The sequence below is a fragment of the Rattus norvegicus genome, chromosome 7, assembly GCF_021556685.1.
Source record: "Rattus norvegicus strain SHRSP/BbbUtx chromosome 7, alternate assembly SHRSP_T2T, whole genome shotgun sequence".
In the NCBI taxonomy this organism is placed as follows: domain Eukaryota; kingdom Metazoa; phylum Chordata; class Mammalia; order Rodentia; family Muridae; genus Rattus; species Rattus norvegicus.
Genome location: NC_141540.1, coordinates 75,250,097 through 75,267,855, shown reverse-complemented (window position 1 = coordinate 75,267,855; position 17,759 = coordinate 75,250,097). Strand labels below are relative to the sequence as shown.

Sequence of the window (17,759 nt, the reverse complement as noted above, 5' to 3'; positions counted from 1 at the left end):
TCAGGCTATGTCTTGCCAGAAGTAACTATTAGCACACAGTCAGCAAATGCGCCTGTCTGTCTTTGTTACTATCGTGGTGGACCGCAAGCCCAGGTGAAATCAATTAGTAAGGGCACCCCAGCTCTGAGCCTAAGGCTGGGCTGCAATCCATCCAGGGGGCCTCCCCCAAGGGGCGCCTGAACCCTGCATTTAAGCATGTCCCTTCGCTCATATCTTGATCTTGGTGCTGGGTCTCAGCCCAGAGAACTTGGGATGTGCGTCTTGTTAACGCTGGAGGAGGGGAGCACAAGGCTGAGGCCGTGGCTGTGAGGGTAACCTCACCCAGGGCTTAATCAAAGGGCTTTTATAAATGTTTCAGAACTTTAGACAAGCCACAGCGCATACTGTTGGCACCAACGACAGCCTAATTTCTCCTCTGGAGTGAAAGCAGATGAACACCTTCACTGGGCACTCTATTTTTTAATAGTTCCTCCTAGTACTTAACTCAAGATGGAGAAATGAGGGATGGCTTATAACAGAGACTGAGGAAAGCTGTTACCACAGCTGTGATTTCACGTCATTGGCAACACTGGGGTCTCTGCCTGCCCAAAAGCTCACCCCTGGGTTCGACATCTACAAAGGCAAGTTCCAAGCCCACATTTTGGGGACCATCCCCTCTTTTTTCATCCTGCCTGAAAGCACTAATCTTATTTTGACAGCTGCAATTTGGATTTTAAGACTCAACAGTAAATGTGAGTCATCGGCCTTGTGTTTCTCTCCTGAAAGAAACAAAATGAACCCAATGTCCCAGAGAAAACAAAGCTGCCCTCTTTGGCAGGCTCCAGCTGGGCCTGTTCCTCTCTCCCCTAGAGCCTTTGAATCAATTCTCCTATTCACTTGTGAGATTTTGGCTTTCCTTGGGGAAGGGAAAGTGAGGATATGGGGAGGTATCCCACACAAAATCCTAAACCCCAAGTAATGAGCTAGAGACATAGCTCAGCGGTAAGAACAGCTCCCACAGTGGACCTCCACAGAGGCTCACGACAGGCTGTAATTCTAGGCCCAGGAGATATGGTGCTCCCTTCTGTCCTGCACTGGTACCACACATACAGCACGATGCACAGACATACATATAGGCAACAACCATTTACATATACATTTTAAAAAGACCCTGACTGAACGAAGTAATCAATGAAATAATACTTCATTGTGGGAGAGCAATGCTTTCCAGTTTTCAAAGTTATCACATCATTATGGTCTTAATACACACACACACACACACACACACACACACACACACACACACACACGCTCAGAAGGCTTCCTAGTGAGTTACATGTCTGAATCAAGGGGCTTTAAGATAGAATTAACATTAGAATCCACAGGTGGCTGTGAGCCCTGGTGGGAGGACCTGATTTATCCGGTCTAGGTAGGTGGAAACTGAAACACATAGAAGCAGCACAAGGTTTAGGCTCGCCTCCCCATATGTGGAATTCTTTCAAAACTATTATTGCTTCTAGTTTTGTCAGTTCAGTTCTCCCACGGGGCTTTTCTCTCCCCACATTCCTTCTGTTTTTAACTCTGCATCCTGACACAGGCAGAGAGTGAGCAGATGATACACCACGATATCTAAACTCTAGGCTCAGCAGCCAGGATTAGGAAGAAGCTGGGGGTGGATTTACTTCTCAGTAAGTCCTCTGCACGTGCACAGGTGCTCCTAGCGGCAGCTGTGATGGCAGCTGTGTTAGTAGCTGGTTTGAGCAGTTGTTGCCCTGCTCACCCAACCTCCCTGTCTCCCTACCCCACTTCTGTCTTTCTCTTTCTGTCTGTCTCTCTCTTTGTCTCTGTCTCTCTATCTCTGTCTCTCTGTCTATCTCTGTCTCTCTCCAGACTCCTCTCCTAACCACTAACAAGCATGTTCTGCCCCGGCTTTCCCTTCATTGATAATCTTCCTTCTCTAGGCACTTGCGTGGCCTAGCTCTTGGACCCTGTAACTTGCTCTCAAAACCATGTTTCTCTCTCAAGAAACATGTCCATCTCAATACCACTACCCACCTATCACCCCACTTTATGTCATAAAGTCACCCTTGGGACAAATCATTGCTGTGGTCTTGATAATTCTGTAGGCACAAAGAATGCACACAGAATTGAAACTGATCAGAATCATAAACTGATTGTAGTCTTCATATCCTGCGTAGGGGCGTAGGGGAAGCTAAAATGTGAGCTTCTTGTCCCACATACACAAGAGAAATGCCGAGGAGGAGTGCTCACCCACAGAAAAGATCCCAAGGGGACTGAATAAATGAATGGCGTCTTTGAATCATTATTGCCTTCTGGTACAGAGCAAACATTACCATCATCTCCAACCGTGATTTTTAATATGCAGGACTTAATGCAACTTCGCCCTTGATACACATGTTCAGCTCCTTCAGTCATCAAAGACCCAGCTGGAAACTAGCTGGAGTTTCCAACTGCTTTAGCATGTGTCCCCGTCTAGTTCCAAGACACTTTCTATAATCTCTTTTGCTTGCAGCACTTTGAGCACTGCTTACCTTTGGAGCCCTCATTCTGATTCACAGATGGTGGCTTTATTGACTTGTAATCGGCAGAAACAAACTGCATTAAATGCAAGGTCAAGCAACTGTGGGAGTGCAGTCTGGCCCTGGGGAGGCTGAGGCCAAAGAATGGTGAGTAAGAGACCAGATCGGGTTACAAATGAAAAAGTGCATCTCAATAAAGATTAAATTGAATAACTTGATAAACGGGGCATATCTACACGTTATCAACACAGTCGAGATAGCAAACATAATCAACCCCAAAACTCCTTGTTCATCCTGTAACTCCTCCACCTGTCCCTCCTCTTGGTCCCAGGGTAACCACTGATCCGCTCTCCCGGTCAGCATGGATTCAGTGACACAGCAAGTTGCTGGGGGTTGGTCTGGTGTTGCTATGTGTTCAAATGCTAAACACTGGCCTCCAAGATCTGGTTGCACCCTCCCCACCATGAGCAGCTCCTCACTCGCCAAGTGATACAATGTAAACTTTGCTCCTCAATTTACAGCTATTGGTTAAGTAAAAGTGGCTGGGGAAATTAGAAGTAGGTGGAAATTCAGTTACCCGGCTGAGGTGGGGGGGAAGGTAGGGAACATGAGGAAGAAGGGAAGCACAGGTCTCCATTAGACTTACAGAGCAGGAGCACAGGGCTGACTGAAATCCCCCTGTCCCCTCCCTCGCGCCACCCCCTCTCGCCACTCCCCCCTCCTCCCCAACAGACTGCTGGAGCAGAAATAGCCCGGAAAAAAACACAAACAGCAAGTATTTGGGGCCCACTGTCCGGGACGTAGCCATTTTAACCATTAGACAACTAGATTGGGGGTAACCTCCAACAACTGAGCAAAGCTAAGTCAATAAATCGTAGTCTGAGTCTCATCCATTTGAAGCTACATGGGGATAGGATAGGAATAATTTGTTTAATTTATAGCAAGTATTCTATTTTGACATCTAGCTCCTTTCATGCAGAAAGTTTACACTGAGACACACTGGCTGCTGCCTGTGGAATTCATTCCTCATTGCTATGTAGTATTACAGTGTGTGCTTGAGTGCAGGGTGATATCCATTCACCAGATAAGGAACACGTATGGCTGCCAGTGTAGGATTAGTATAAGAAAAGTGGGTGTGAACACTTATGCTCAAATCTTCAGTCAGAACTCACTTCTTTGGGTAAATATCGAATTGAACGGTAGATACACGTATTAGGTTCACATCCAATCTTACAAAAAATAATTTCCAAAATGGTAGAACATTTCACATTCTTTCAAGCAGTGTGCAGCTAATGCTACAGTTCCATGCCTGCCTGCTTGCTGTCACGCTCCCCAACATGACAGCCATGGACTCTAACTTACCCTCTGAAACTGTAAATCCCAATAAACTCTTCTATAAGTTGCCTCATGTGTTTCTATTGATCCCAGCAATAGAAAAGTAACTAAAACTCAGTGTGTGGAAGTCCCAGGTTTTGACTGTGTCAGCCACTCTGTTCCAGAGCTGGAGAGGTGGCTCAGCAGTTAGAGTTTGCTGTTCTTCCAGATGACCTGAGCTCAGTTCCTAATACCTGTGCCGGGTGGTGTACAACTATCTGTAACTCCAGCTTTGGGGGGTCCAACTCACTGTTCTGGTCTCTGAGAGTATGCATGCACACATGGAGTACACTCACGGGCTCGCGCATGCACACACACAGAGAGAGAGAGAGAGAGAGAGAGAGAGAGAGACAGACAGACAGACAGACAGACAGACAGACAGAAACAGAGAGAAAAAGGAAAATCTTTTAAAAATGTATCTAGTCCAGTAAGTACGTAGTGGTACCCAGTGTGGTTTGAGTTTGCATTTTCCTAGTAACAAGCATCCTTCCATGAGCATCTTTGTTATTCATATGCTTTTTTTGTCTGACTTCCAGTCCTGGGATTGAACCCAGGGTCCTACACATATTATGCCCGTGTTGGTATTTAAGGAAGCCTCACTGTGTAGTATTATATATATGTATACACACACACACACACACACACACACACACACACACACACACACACACATATATATTGTTGGTTCACTGACATTGGATTTATAGCTAGTCACACGGTAACCATGCCTGATGAGGGTTATCTAACATTTATTTTCTGCATTTTATATACTGTAATCTTCTTGCACTAAGGACCACTAGAGAGTGCTTCAACATTACCTTGGAGAACCATTTAAACAGCAAAGTCACCAAGAAAATGCACAAAAATCAAGGTGGAAAGCTTGGGCCTACATATACCTATACACTCCACACATATATGAAGATGCACATACACCACATACATAAAACAGAGAGCTTTTACATTTAAAACCACAATAGGTAATGGTTATAGGCTTTCTTCTTTTGGTTATTTTTCGTTTGTTTGTTTTTCTGGATCATGCTTTCTTTATATTTTAACAAAGAGGTATTGAGTCACTTCTGTAGCCTGGGAAGAATGTCCTGAGATAGGAAACTTAAATCCATATACAAAGGTTACATTTTTCTGCCAGATGGAGTTTTATGAATGTTGCCTTTTCATTACCTTTTACATAAAGTAGATAATCCAAAAGGGAGGGGAAGTTTTCCTTTAAAATTTAAGTTGGGGCTTGGGGGTAGGGGGTGGGTGGAAAGATGGCTCAGGAGTTAAGATCACTGCCTGCTCTTTTAGAAGATCCAGGTTAGATTCTCAGCACCCACACAGTAGCTCATTGACTCTAGTTCCAGGGAATTCAGTTTTCTCTTCTGGTTTCCATGGGCACTGACAGATGTGGTACACAGACATACATGTGGTCAACACACACACACACACACACACACACACACACACACACACACACACGTAAAGTAATAAAATAACTTAAAATTTAAAAAATTAAGTTGGGCTGGTGGCACACAACTGCAGTCCCAGCACTTGATAGGCAGAGAGTGGGGAGGTTGCCACATATCTGAGGCCAGCCTGGGCTACAGAGTGAGTTCCAGGGCAGCCAGGGAGTACTATATAGAAAGACACACGAGGTTTTTCCACACCTACCTTTAAATGTTCACTGCTCTAGCACTATTATAACACATCTATAAACTGTAGACAAATTTTAATCCAGCACCATGTGCTTTGATCACATCCGGAGACATTCTAGGTCTGTGTGATCCAGCTGGAATAAAGCTATACCACACACTTGGTCCTTCTGCCCTTAGTGTACACTTTTAATCCCAAACAATGCAGGTGAAGTTAATTTGTAGAAAGAAACAGCCATGTTTGAAAGTGACATCTAATTGAGGGGAAGACAATATGATGAATCAGAGAAAGATTTGACAGAATATGTTAGAGATAGGAAACTCTCATGAGAACAGGCAGGAAAGGGCAGCTACTTAAGAGCAGTGCAGGGAGAGAGTCGGTCAGTTGGGAGTCAGTGTGGGTGAGTGCCGTGCACTGGAGTAAGGGCAGATAAAGCCAGAGAATAAAAAGAAGCCAGAAGATTAGAACGGATTGCCAGAGTTAGTTTGAGGCCAAGCAGAGCAATTCAGTGAGAAGCCAAGAGAAGTCAAATTGAGTCAGTCAGCTTAGAGAGATGTTTGAACCACAAAAGCTGAGTTGAACCACCAGCCAGAGTTCAGAAAGAACTAGAAAGGATGAGCTTACTCAGTAGTAAGCTTCAAAGACAATTACTTCAGGCAAATAAAAGTATGTTTGCAGTAAATGTCTCATATGATAAGACTGAGTGGGAAAAACTCTTTGAAAGGCAGAAAGAATTAGTAATGTAGACCTTCCTTTGTACATTTCATGAGTGGAACTCAGAAGGTGAGCTCTAACGCATTTGATCTAGGTTTGAATGGAAGGGAACTTTACAATTATTGGTGTTCACTAAGCTAAGGGTTACTTAGACTCAGACGATGCCCCAAACCAGGTCACCTGAAATGAGCTTATATAGCGTCTGAAAAAGAGACATTAGTGGCTGTGGGTGGAGCAGATAGGAATAGTCTTCCATACCTGAAAGGGTATTCATCTGTCTTAAATATGGCTTCAGAGGATCCAAGGTAGAAATGACAGAGAACACGGTTTCAGTTCACTTGATAACACAGGGTGTCTAGGATCCAGGTGCTTTGCAATACGAAATCAGCTTCTCTAGAGCTATTCCCACCAGGACACCACGGAGGATAGAGTTTTGCAGTTGCATGGGAAAGGGAGCTAGAACTCTGAGACAGCTGTCCATGACACTCTGCAAATCTATGAATCACCTATGCTCGTCCCCTCTCCCCACAAAAGCAGAGTATAAACGGAAAGTAATGAGGAAAGTATACTTTAATCCATAATGAATGTTTGTATGGAAAGGCAGTGGCTCAGGGTCCCTTCTACATTTTTTGTACTTACAGTAACACAGCGAACAGATGGAGAATTAACAGTTGGTGGGATGTTAGTGGATGAATTAGTCCCACGCCTCCCACAATCAGCAGGTCATGGACCATGTCAAACCTGGGCTTAGGGAATCTCTGGTTGCAGCCCTCTAGGGTCTCTCTAGAAACATGTGATATACAGTGGCTAAGAGCTGGACAAAATACTGTTTGGATCATCAACTGGACCCAAGACCATCTGGATCATGCAGTGACTAAGAGCTAGACACAAGACCATTTTGATTGGGGTATGGCCACATTACCTAAATTGTCTAATGTTTTTGTCCTTTGTTCTCCTTATCTGTAGAATGACAGTGCTAAAACCTATTTAAGATCTTGTTGGGGCAGTCACACAAGGCAACAGACATAAAGTTCTCAGGAATCTCCTGGTACATGTGAAACACTTGAAGGGTGTCTGGAGTTGGACTGGCCTCACTTCCTGAGCCGTGAACTGGGCAAGGGCTGCATCAGCTGTCAATCAGTGTTTATTTGGTTTTCTCCCATGTAAGAAAACAGGCTCCAGACAAAAGAAGCATTGATTTTCCAGTCATTATTTGGTTTCTAGGGCTCTGCATTTAACCATGTTCTCTGTCTAAACACTTGTGACCAGACCCCCCCCCCCAAAAAAGACAATTGGATTCACCAGTGAGCACGTGAAAAAAAATGAATAGCAAGCAATTCTTAGAGAACACAAGGTGCTTCAGGGAAAGAGGCATAATTCACTTTCCTTTTTAACTGGGAAACGATCCAGCTACAATCAGAACAGGATAATAAAAAAAAATGGCTCATAGCTGTGTCTCATTTCACCCTAGGTGCTTTGTACCAGTGTCTGCAGGGAGGCAGCACGTAGACAGAGGTCTAGCCTGCTCAGCTTTGCCTGCCTTCACACAGCCTCCCTCATCTAGAGACTGGGTACATGGGCTACCTCAGTTCAACCAGTGGGGTGAGTCCTAACTTGTGACCATTGTTCCCCTTCAGTAAGTGAGGAAACTGAGGGTCAAAGAGTTTAAATAAGCAGGTCTGGCTGAGGCAGCCAAAAGCAGAAGATGTCGGGATCCAAATTGAAACCTAAGGACAACAATGCCCCTGTTAGTCTCATAAGCTCCATTTCAGAAATGCAGTTGAGACAGTATGATTTGTTTCTGAGAAGGAAGGGTGCACCTTTACCTCTGGTGCTGGTTATAGTAATGGCCTCAGGGCAACTAGACCTAGGCTGAAGGTCACACTTCAGTCCCTCCACCAACTTTCCTAAGGCTAGACACTTCCCCTAACCTTCATTGCATAAGGTTATATGACCTCAAAGGTAGCAACAATTGGGCTCTCTGAAACTCTAAACCTATAATCCCCAAATTCAGGAGGACAGAAGCTTCCTGCTTTACTCACATAGTGAGACCATGTGCTAAAAGAGAAAAGGGGCTGGAGAGATAATTTAGAGACTAAGAACATGTATTGCTCTTGCCAAAGACCTGAGTTCGATTCCCAGCACCCGTATCAGGTGGCTCACAACCACCTGTAACACCATATCACAGCAGAAATAATACCTTTGGCTTCTGTGACACAGACACACCTGTAATTACAAATAACAGTATGTTTTGGGGGAGGAGGGGGAATGGTAGGAGGGTTGGGAGGAGGAGGAGTGGGAGGAGGGATGAGAGGCAGGAGGAATGGGAGGAGGGATGAGAGGCAGAGGAATAAGAGGTGAAGGAAGAATGGGAGGAGGAGGAATAAGAGGCGGAGGAATGGGAAGAGGAATGAGAAGAGGAGAAATGAAAAAGAGGAGGAATGAGAGGAAAAGGTATGGGGGAGGAAGAGGAATGGGAAGAGGAGGAATGGGGAGGAAGAGAAATGGGAGGAGGAGGAATGGGGAGGAAGAGGAATGGAGGAGGAGGAGGAATGGGGAGGAAGAGGAATGGGAGGAGGAGGAATTGGAGGAGGAGGAGGGATGGGAGGAGGAGGAATGGGGAGGAAGAGGAATGGGAGGAGGAGGAATGGGGAGGAAGAGGAATGGGAGGAGGAGGAATTGGAGGAGGAGGAGAGATGGGAGGAGGAGGAATGGGGAGGAAGAGGAATGGGAGGAGGAGGGATGGGGAGGAAGAGGAATGGAGGAGGAGGGATGGGGAGGAAGAGGAATGGGAGGAGGAGGGATGGGGAGGAAGAGGAATGGGAGGAGGAGGGATGGGGAGGAAGAGGAATGGAGGAGGAGGAATGGGGAGGAAGAGGAATGGGAGGAGGAGGGATGGGAGGAGGAGGAATGGGGAAGAGGAGGAATGGGGAGGAAGAGGAATGGGAGGAGGAGGAATGGGGAGGAGTAGGAATGGGGAGGAAGAGGAATGGGAGGAGGAGGAATGGGGAGGAGGAGGAATGGGGAGGAAGAGGAATGGGAGGAGGAGGGATGGGAGGAGGAGGAATGGGGAGGAAGAGGAATGGGAGGAGGAGGGATGGGGAGGAAGAGGAATGGGAGGAAGAGGAATGGGAGGAGGAGGGATGGGGAGGAAGAGGAATGGAGGAGGAGGGATGGGGAGGAAGAGGAATGGAGGAGGAGGAATGGGGAAGAGGAGGAATGGGGAGGAAGAGGAATGGGAGGAAGAGGAATGGGAGGAGGAGGGATGGGGAGGAAGAGGAATGGGAGGAGGAGGGATGGGGAGGAAGAGGAATGGAGGAGGAGGAATGGGGAGGAAGAGGAATGGGAGGAGGAGGAATGGGGAGGAGGAGGAATGGGGAGGAAGAGGAATGGGAGGAGGAGGAATGGGGAGGAAGAGGAATGGGAGGAGGAGGGATGGGGAGGAAGAGGAATGGGAGGAGGAGGGATGGGAGGAGGAGGAATGGGGAGGAAGAGGAATGGGAGGAGGAGGAATGGGGAGGAAGAGGAATGGGAGGAGGAGGGATGGGAGGAGGAGGAATGGGGAGGAAGAGGAATGGGAGGAGGAGGGATGGGAGGAGGAGGAATGGGGAGGAGGAGGAATGGGGAGGAAGAGGAATGGGAGGAGGAGGGATGGGGAGGAAGAGGAATGGGAGGAAGAGGAATGGGAGGAGGAGGGATGGGGAGGAAGAGGAATGGGAGGAGGAGGAATGGGGAGGAGGAGGAATGGGGAGGAAGAGGAATGGGAGGAGGAGGGATGGGGAGGAAGAGGAATGGAGGAGGAGGGATGGGGAGGAAGAGGAATGGGAGGAGGAGGGATGGGGAGGAAGAGGAATGGGAGGAGGAGGGATGGGGAGGAGGAGGAATGGGGAGGAAGAGGAATTGGAGGAGGAGGGATGGGAGGAGGAGGAATGGGGAGGAAGAGGAATGGGAGGAGGAGGGATGGGGAGGAAGAGGAATGGGAGGAAGAGGAATGGGAGGAGGAGGGATGGGGAGGAAGAGGAATGGAGGAGGAGGGATGGGGAGGAAGAGGAATGGAGGAGGAGGAATGGGGAGGAGGAGGAATGGGGAGGAAGAGGAATGGGAGGAAGAGGAATGGGAGGAGGAGGGATGGGGAGGAAGAGGAATGGGAGGAGGAGGGATGGGGAGGAAGAGGAATGGAGGAGGAGGAATGGGGAGGAAGAGGAATGGGAGGAGGAGGAATGGGGAGGAGGAGGAATGGGGAGGAAGAGGAATGGGAGGAGGAGGAATGGGGAGGAGGAGGAATGGGGAGGAAGAGGAATGGGAGGAGGAGGGATGGGGAGGAAGAGGAATGGGAGGAGGAGGGATGGGAGGAGGAGGAATGGGGAGGAAGAGGAATGGGAGGAGGAGGAATGGGGAGGAAGAGGAATGGGAGGAGGAGGGATGGGAGGAGGAGGAATGGGGAGGAAGAGGAATGGGAGGAGGAGGGATGGGAGGAGGAGGAATGGGGAGGAGGAGGAATGGGGAGGAAGAGGAATGGGAGGAGGAGGGATGGGGAGGAAGAGGAATGGGAGGAAGAGGAATGGGAGGAGGAGGGATGGGGAGGAAGAGGAATGGGAGGAGGAGGAATGGGGAGGAGGAGGAATGGGGAGGAAGAGGAATGGGAGGAGGAGGGATGGGAGGAGGAGGGATGGGGAGGAAGAGGAATGGGAGGAGGAGGATGGGAGGAGGAGGAATGGGGAGGAAGAGGAATGGGAGGAGGAGGAATGGGGAGGAGGAGGAATGGGGAGGAGGAGGAATGGGAGGAGGAGGAATGGGGAGGAGGAGGAATGGGGAGGAAGAGGAATGGGAGGAGGAGGGATGGGAGGAGGAGGAATGGGGAGGAGGAGGAATGGGGAGGAAGAGGAATGGGAGGAGGAGGGGTGGGGAGGAAGAGGAATGGGAGGAAGAGGAATGGGAGGAGGAGGGATGGGGAGGAAGAGGAATGGAGGAGGAGGGATGGGGAGGAAGAGGAATGGAGGAGGAGGGATGGGGAGGAAGAGGAATGGAGGAGGAGGGATGGGGAGGAGGAGGGATGGGAGGAGGAGGGATGGGGAGGAGGAAGAGGGATGAGAGGAGGAGGTGGAGGCTGGAGAGATGGCTTAGCATTAAGAGCACTTGTTGCTCTCACTGAGGACCCGAGTTTGGTTCCTAGAACCCATGTGGCAATGCACATCCATCTGTCAATTCGGTTGCAGAGGATCTGATGTCTTCTGGCCTCCACAGGTATTTGGTTCATGCAGTGAGCATTCATGCAGGTAAGACACCCACACACATGAAGTAAAATAAGCAAATCTTTTTGTGAAAAAGAACAAACCAAGGGAGACCTGGATTGTAGAGGCGGAGTCTCTGTGAACTCTGGGAGTTGCTCTCTGACTCACTTGTCATTCTTTAATTTAAAAGCCTCTACCCTGGACTCCTGTCCTCCCTTTAACAGTCTTCCCTACTCCTGCACCTAACTGTCTGTTTAAAGCCCAAGTGGCTTCTGCTTTGAGCTCTTTGGTGCTACAGCCCTAGGCAGTGCTCTACTTGGCCCCTTCCTTTTTTCCCTGGGAGGCTGAGAGGAGTCTGAGGACAGCAGGACTACACTGGGCTAGGCAGGACTGACAAAGGCTGCTTGTGAACGGAAGAAGAGTTCCTCAGTTTTATTTATTTACTTGTTGGTGTCGGAATTCATCTGACATGACTAAGCCAACCCAGAGAAAATGGGCACTGGCAGCTTCCCCATCCCCAGGCAACCATGGGGCATGAGACACAGAGAATATTTTGTGCTCCTCAAAGAGGAGAGGACAGAAAGGGGGTGGGCCTGATGGCTGAACACACCTGAAGAGGACAGGGTGACCAAGAGATGATTCTAGATGACCCTTCCCAGGCACCCTGGCTCATCAGTCAATCTATTAAATCCGTGAGTATTGCTGTGACCAACTTCTGCTGGGGAACCTGAGGAAGTGTCAAAGGTTCCAGTAAAAGATGAAGATGACGTCAGCTGGGGTCCTGAGGTCACAGAGGAGCCCAAGAGCACAAAGATCTCATGCCTTTGGAGCCTCAGAACAGAGAGCCAGGTCGATAGGGGGACAGGGAGGTCCTTCCATCAATGGCTCAGTGCTGACACTGAGAAGTGAGAAGAAAAGTGGAAACTGTGGTTTGGCTCCCTAAATGCAGTGCTAATTACAGCCATTTCTGCAAACTGCTTTCCATTAGTGCTTAATTGCTCGCCATGTGGTATGTAACAATTTTGCATTGCATAAACTACATGTCAGACTTAAGGGAGTTCTCTTTCCTTCCTTGCAGCCAGTCTTCCCAGGCCTTGCATATAGTTACAACATGCAGAGAAGGAGGGGAGGAGGGGGAGGGGGAGGGGAGGAGGAGGAGGAGGGGGAGGGAGGAGGAGGAGGAAGGGCATGCACTCACTATATTATATGGTTAATTCCCGAAAGATTGGGGTACCTCTTGCTGGCTTAAATATCAGTGTGTTGTCTAGTTCTGGAAGGTGGGCCAGAGAAGAACACTCTAAGTTCTAATCCTTTATATCTGTTTGCCATTTTTTTTTAATTAGGAGAACAATAAAATGTCTATCACCAAAGCAGCCATGTCCCTGCATAGCTCTAGAGTGGAATGTACCCAGTGATTCACCGCTGAGGTCAAGAACTGATTCTCAGCTCATGCTTTCGGAAGAAGATAAAAGAGAGAAACAGTTCCTTAGGGCCCAGCTAATAAAGCCAGGGCGGAAATGCTTTCAACAAGCAGTAGAGGCGAAAGGGACTGCTTCTCGGAGACAGCATCCCTTCCAACCTTTCACACATTGCCTGGTGACCTACTATGTGCCAGGCCTAGGCACTGTGATGGGTGAGGGGGGAATACCACAAAATACAAAAGCCGTTTCCAGCTCCAAGGAGGTGGCAAGCAGGCTGGGAGAGGGACTATGTGTGAATAAGACACTCCTAGCTAAAGCACAAGCAAATGGACACATCAGCGAAACGGTCTTACTTCTGCACGTCTTCTGATCCGGGCCGAGAATGTACCCTTGCTTGCACTTGCAGGTGTACGAGCCAGGCGTGTTGATGCAGAAGTGGGCACAGTTGTGTTCCAAGACGCTGCACATGTGGACCGCTGCAAAGGAAGACGAAGAGAGTGAGCAGTGGCGCCTTCCCTTGGCTTCAGTCTGTCCAGCCTGGGAAGAAGAGGGTTGAGCCCACAGAGAAACAATCTGAAGTCCCTTTCAGCAGGGAGATTCACTGTCTAAAGTTGACAGATAAATAAAGGACCACGTAAGGTGAAAGAGGAATGGTGTCAGGGTGAACTATATGAAATTGCTGATTCTGTGTGATTTTTGACCTACAAATGCACAAATCTCAGGTTCAGCCTAACACCACTTGACAGGCAGAGAAGATCAGAGAAGTTTCTGATTTCAGAATGTCTTTAGCAAGCTGGAGCCCTGAGTAGACAGAAGTGGAGCTGGGAGGAGAGCTACTGGTTAAACGAAGGCGTTAGAAGCCAACAGCCCCCACAATCATACATCTTAAGAATGCTGTACTTTCGAATCTGCATAAAGTTTACAAAAATTTGGAACAGCACTGTATCCGAATGCTTTATACTGCCATGCTCTTTGTGTCGCGATTTTAAATACCGTTGCCTTAGTTTCTGAAAGCACCACGGCTTCGGATGCGAAGGTTCTTACATAAGTCTGTCTGGAGCTCGTGTGGTTCTTATTTTTCAACATCTCAATTTATGACTTTAATCAGGCTCGTACAACTTGAGCATATTTAAAATTAACAGGCATCGGTGTTAACAGAACACATTTTGTAAGTGTTCTCATAGACAAAAGATGTCCATATGAGAAAATAGTTTTCTGACGCTTATACAATAAAGGAGAAATTTTAAAGCAATCCCGTGTTTAGCCAGTAGGTAGGGAAATTCAGCTACCGATGGGCTACTTTTGCATATTCACCTTTCTACATTTAAGTAAGGAATGCTGTGGCCAATTGTAAACATAAGTCACTTGGGAATAGCTAAGAAAATGCCCCCACCAGTTTGGCCTATGGAGTATTTTCTTATTGCTGACTGACATGAGGGCCCATCTCTGTGGGCCGTGCTACTCCCTGGCTGGTGGTCCTAAGCAGTATAAGAAAGCAGGCTGTGCCAGGTGTGGTGGCGCACACCTTTAAACCCAGCATTCAGGCGGCAGAGGCAGGTAGATCTCTGGAAGTTTGAGGCCAGCCTGGTCTATAATAGTGAGTTCCATGACAGCCGGGGCTACATAGTGAGATCCTGTTTTGAAATAACAACAAAGGAAGGACAGAAGGAAGGACGGAAAGAAGAACAGGAGGGAGGGAAGGAGGGAGAGAGGGAGGGAGGCAAAAGGAAAGAAAAAGAAGGAAGGAAGGAAGGAAGGAAGGAGGGAGGGAAAGAGGGAGGGAGGGAGGGAGGGAGGGAGGGAGGGAGGGAGGGAGGGAGGGAAGGAAGGAAGAAGCCATGAGGAACAAGCCAGTAAGCAGCGCTGCTTCATGGCCTCTGCTACCTCCCTGTCTCTAGGTTCCAGCTTTGACCCTCTCAGCGATGATTCTTGATCTGAAAGTTGTAAGCTGCAAGCTGCTTTTGGTCATGGTGTTTTTATCACAGCAATAGAAACTCAAAGACAGCAATGCATGAGCTAGGGGGACGAAACTGTTTTATTTTATAACAGCACAATTTAGAACACATTGTTCTGATAAAAACTGAGTTTTAGCTCCTGTTAGGATACAAATCACATAAGTTGTAGGTTTAATCCAACCATTTTTACTGCAGGCTGAAATAGTGACCTTTTTGTGACCTGAGAAATCTTAATATCTTTGTATTAAACAAAGCTAAACACTACACCGACCCCATCGGGGCCTTGTGAGAGTTAACTGGACTAACCTGATAAAGTGGCCAGAACGGTGATCAAGAGCTGGGAAGGCACAACAACTGTTAACCATTTCATAGCAAAAGAAAAGTATCATGATGTTTGATTTTTCTTTTTAATTTTATTCTCTGTGTTTTGCCTGCATGCATGTCTGTGTATCACATGCATGCCTGGTGCCCGAGGAGGCCAGAAGAGGGCGTCCAATCCTCTAGAACTGGAGTTACAGAGTACTGGGTACTACCACGGAGGGCTGGGGATTGAACCAAGTTCGTCTGGACGAACGACCAGTGCTCTAACTACTGAGCCATCTCTCCATCACAGTATCATTTATTTTACATTTGGAGACATCATCTACTCCTATACCCTACCATCGATCTGTCTGTCTGTCTGTCTGTCCACTCTATCTGTACTGACTCAAACACTGTATTTTACAGCATCCAAAATGTGCTCTAATTTCAAAGATATTAAAATGACCCTCATTACTGACAGATTCCACATCTGTGGATGCGCCTGGTCATTTAAATGCCCTTGTAACCCCAGACCAGTAAGAACAGCGCCTTCCCAGGCTTACTGAGCTGCTGAGAGGTAACATTACTTTACCTCCTGGTTTTGATGCCCTTGGGTGGGTTGAACAAGGTAGCATTGCTTCCTTTAATGTTCTATTTCATATGATAGCAAATTGCTGTTTTCATAGTCCAGGCAGCACTGTGTTTTCTACATTTTTGTGGGGTTTGTAGGTAATTTTCCTGTTTGAAATGACCCACTAAGTTCAAGAAAAGCTATGATAAAGCCCTTTTAGGAAAATGAATATGTTCAAATATATTCCAACCTGGAATGATTTAGGGTCTTTGATGGCCACAAGCTCAAGGTTAGAGAGTCAATAATACATATTAAACTTGCTGTCTCTGAATAGATTATATATTGACCAGCTACGAAAATGTCAGCTGACCAGAGGCTCATCGCAACTGATCCTGCCTGTGTTTTATATAAAAAAAAAATGATTCCATATCCTGTAATTCAGTGTTTACAGTGACTTCATAGAGCAAAATCACACTGAACTATGAAAAACAATTCTATTTTGGATTTAACCTCACAACTGAGCGGTAACTTAATTAACCTTTCGATTGAATTAAATTAGTTGGCTCTGACTGAAGTCTATTAATGGCTTCATCCATTGGTCCAAAGGCCATTTCTCAGCCTGCTCAGACATTTACCTGTTGGTCAGCATGGGGACGGTTTCTAGTCTTCCACCCTTACACAGATGTAATGAGCATGCTCAAATGCTTTTTCCAGAAGGCATACAGTTATTTCTCCAAGATTAGCTCCAGTGTAATTAGCCACCAGACCCAAGTCAGGTTGCCTTTACATCACTTTCAACCAAAAGAATCTCAGTCATGTTTTACAGGGCAGAATAAAAGCTGTGTATCTGTGGGGTGCGATGGCTGAATGCTGAGTGCCTCTGCACACGTCTGGGTCTCATGCCTGCTCACCTTTGCTGTGCTGAGAAGGTAGCATTCTGCCTCCACCACTGAGCCGAAGAACTGTGTGAGCCAATTAGCCCTGTTCCTCAGAAAGCAGAGCTCCACCAGGTTTGAGCTCCACCAAAGTTTTTTTACTTAGAACAAACAATAATCCACTTTAAATCAGTGTTGGGACTGGATTTTAAAATTTATTAAATTTATTATTAAATTTTGTGGGATTTAGAAATGGAGTTATTATTGTTGTTATAATTAGTTAATTAATTTTTACTTATTCACTTTATATCCCTCTCATTGCCCCCCTCCTGGTTGAATTTTTTTTTTTAGACAAAGTCTCATTTAACTCAGTCTGTTGGCCTAAGGGAAGAGTGTATATGTGTGTGTGTGTGTGTGTGTGTGTGTGTGTGTGTGTGCAAGCACATTTGCACATGCATGCACGCACAACAGTGTTCATGCCTTTAATCCCTGCATTTAGAAGATTGAGGCAGGCAGATCTGTGACTTACAAGCCAGACCTATGTAATGAGGTCCTATCTCAAAGGGAGGAAGGAAGGAAGGAAGGAAGGAAGGAAGGAAGGAAGGAAGGAAGGAAGACAGAAGAGAGGTGTGGAGGAAAGGGAAGAAGTATAAGTAGCTAATTTTTCTGAAGTAGGGTTTTCTGTTTTGATTTGTAAGAGTTTTGTTCTGTTGCCTAGACTGGCCTAGAATTCATCATCCTCCTGCCTCATCCTCCCACATGCTGGATTATAGGTATGTACCATCACGCCCAGTTTGCTTGAGAAATCTATTTTTATAAAGTGTGTGAATAATCAGACTGCATTCTGCTCTGTGTGGCTGACTGAGGGTCTCATTGGGAGCACTCACTGAATACATAAGCCAGCATCTATGTAGATCTGCCTCCTTGCTTCACAATGGAGCCTTAAAGGGGTGAAATCAGTGTAGGCTTTGCCCAGATGCAGGATGTGCCTTCAGAACGCTCTTAGGGCCTTAAGCTGTGCCTAAGTGGGAAGGGGCTGTTAGGGTAGGAATAGCTTTGCTCTGAGCTCCAAAATGCCACCTAGGCTGACATGATGGGGTTAAGTAAATGCAGCCCTAGCCAAGCTGCACTGAGTCACCAGATTTCAGA

At 47.1% G+C, this 17,759-nt stretch overlaps 1 protein-coding gene across 3 annotated transcripts in view; it reads right to left on the bottom strand.

Annotated features, from left to right (window-relative positions):
* Matn2 (matrilin 2) overlaps nucleotides 1-17,759 on the bottom strand; it is a 149,609-nt gene that overhangs the window by 66,949 nt on the left and 64,901 nt on the right. For all 3 annotated transcript variants that reach the window (NM_001427155.1, XM_087556505.1, XM_087556506.1), the window contains exon 4: nucleotides 13,263-13,385. In NM_001427155.1, the coding sequence (NP_001414084.1) occupies nucleotides 13,263-13,385 (123 nt within the window). The remainder of the gene's footprint in view (nucleotides 1-13,262; nucleotides 13,386-17,759) is intronic.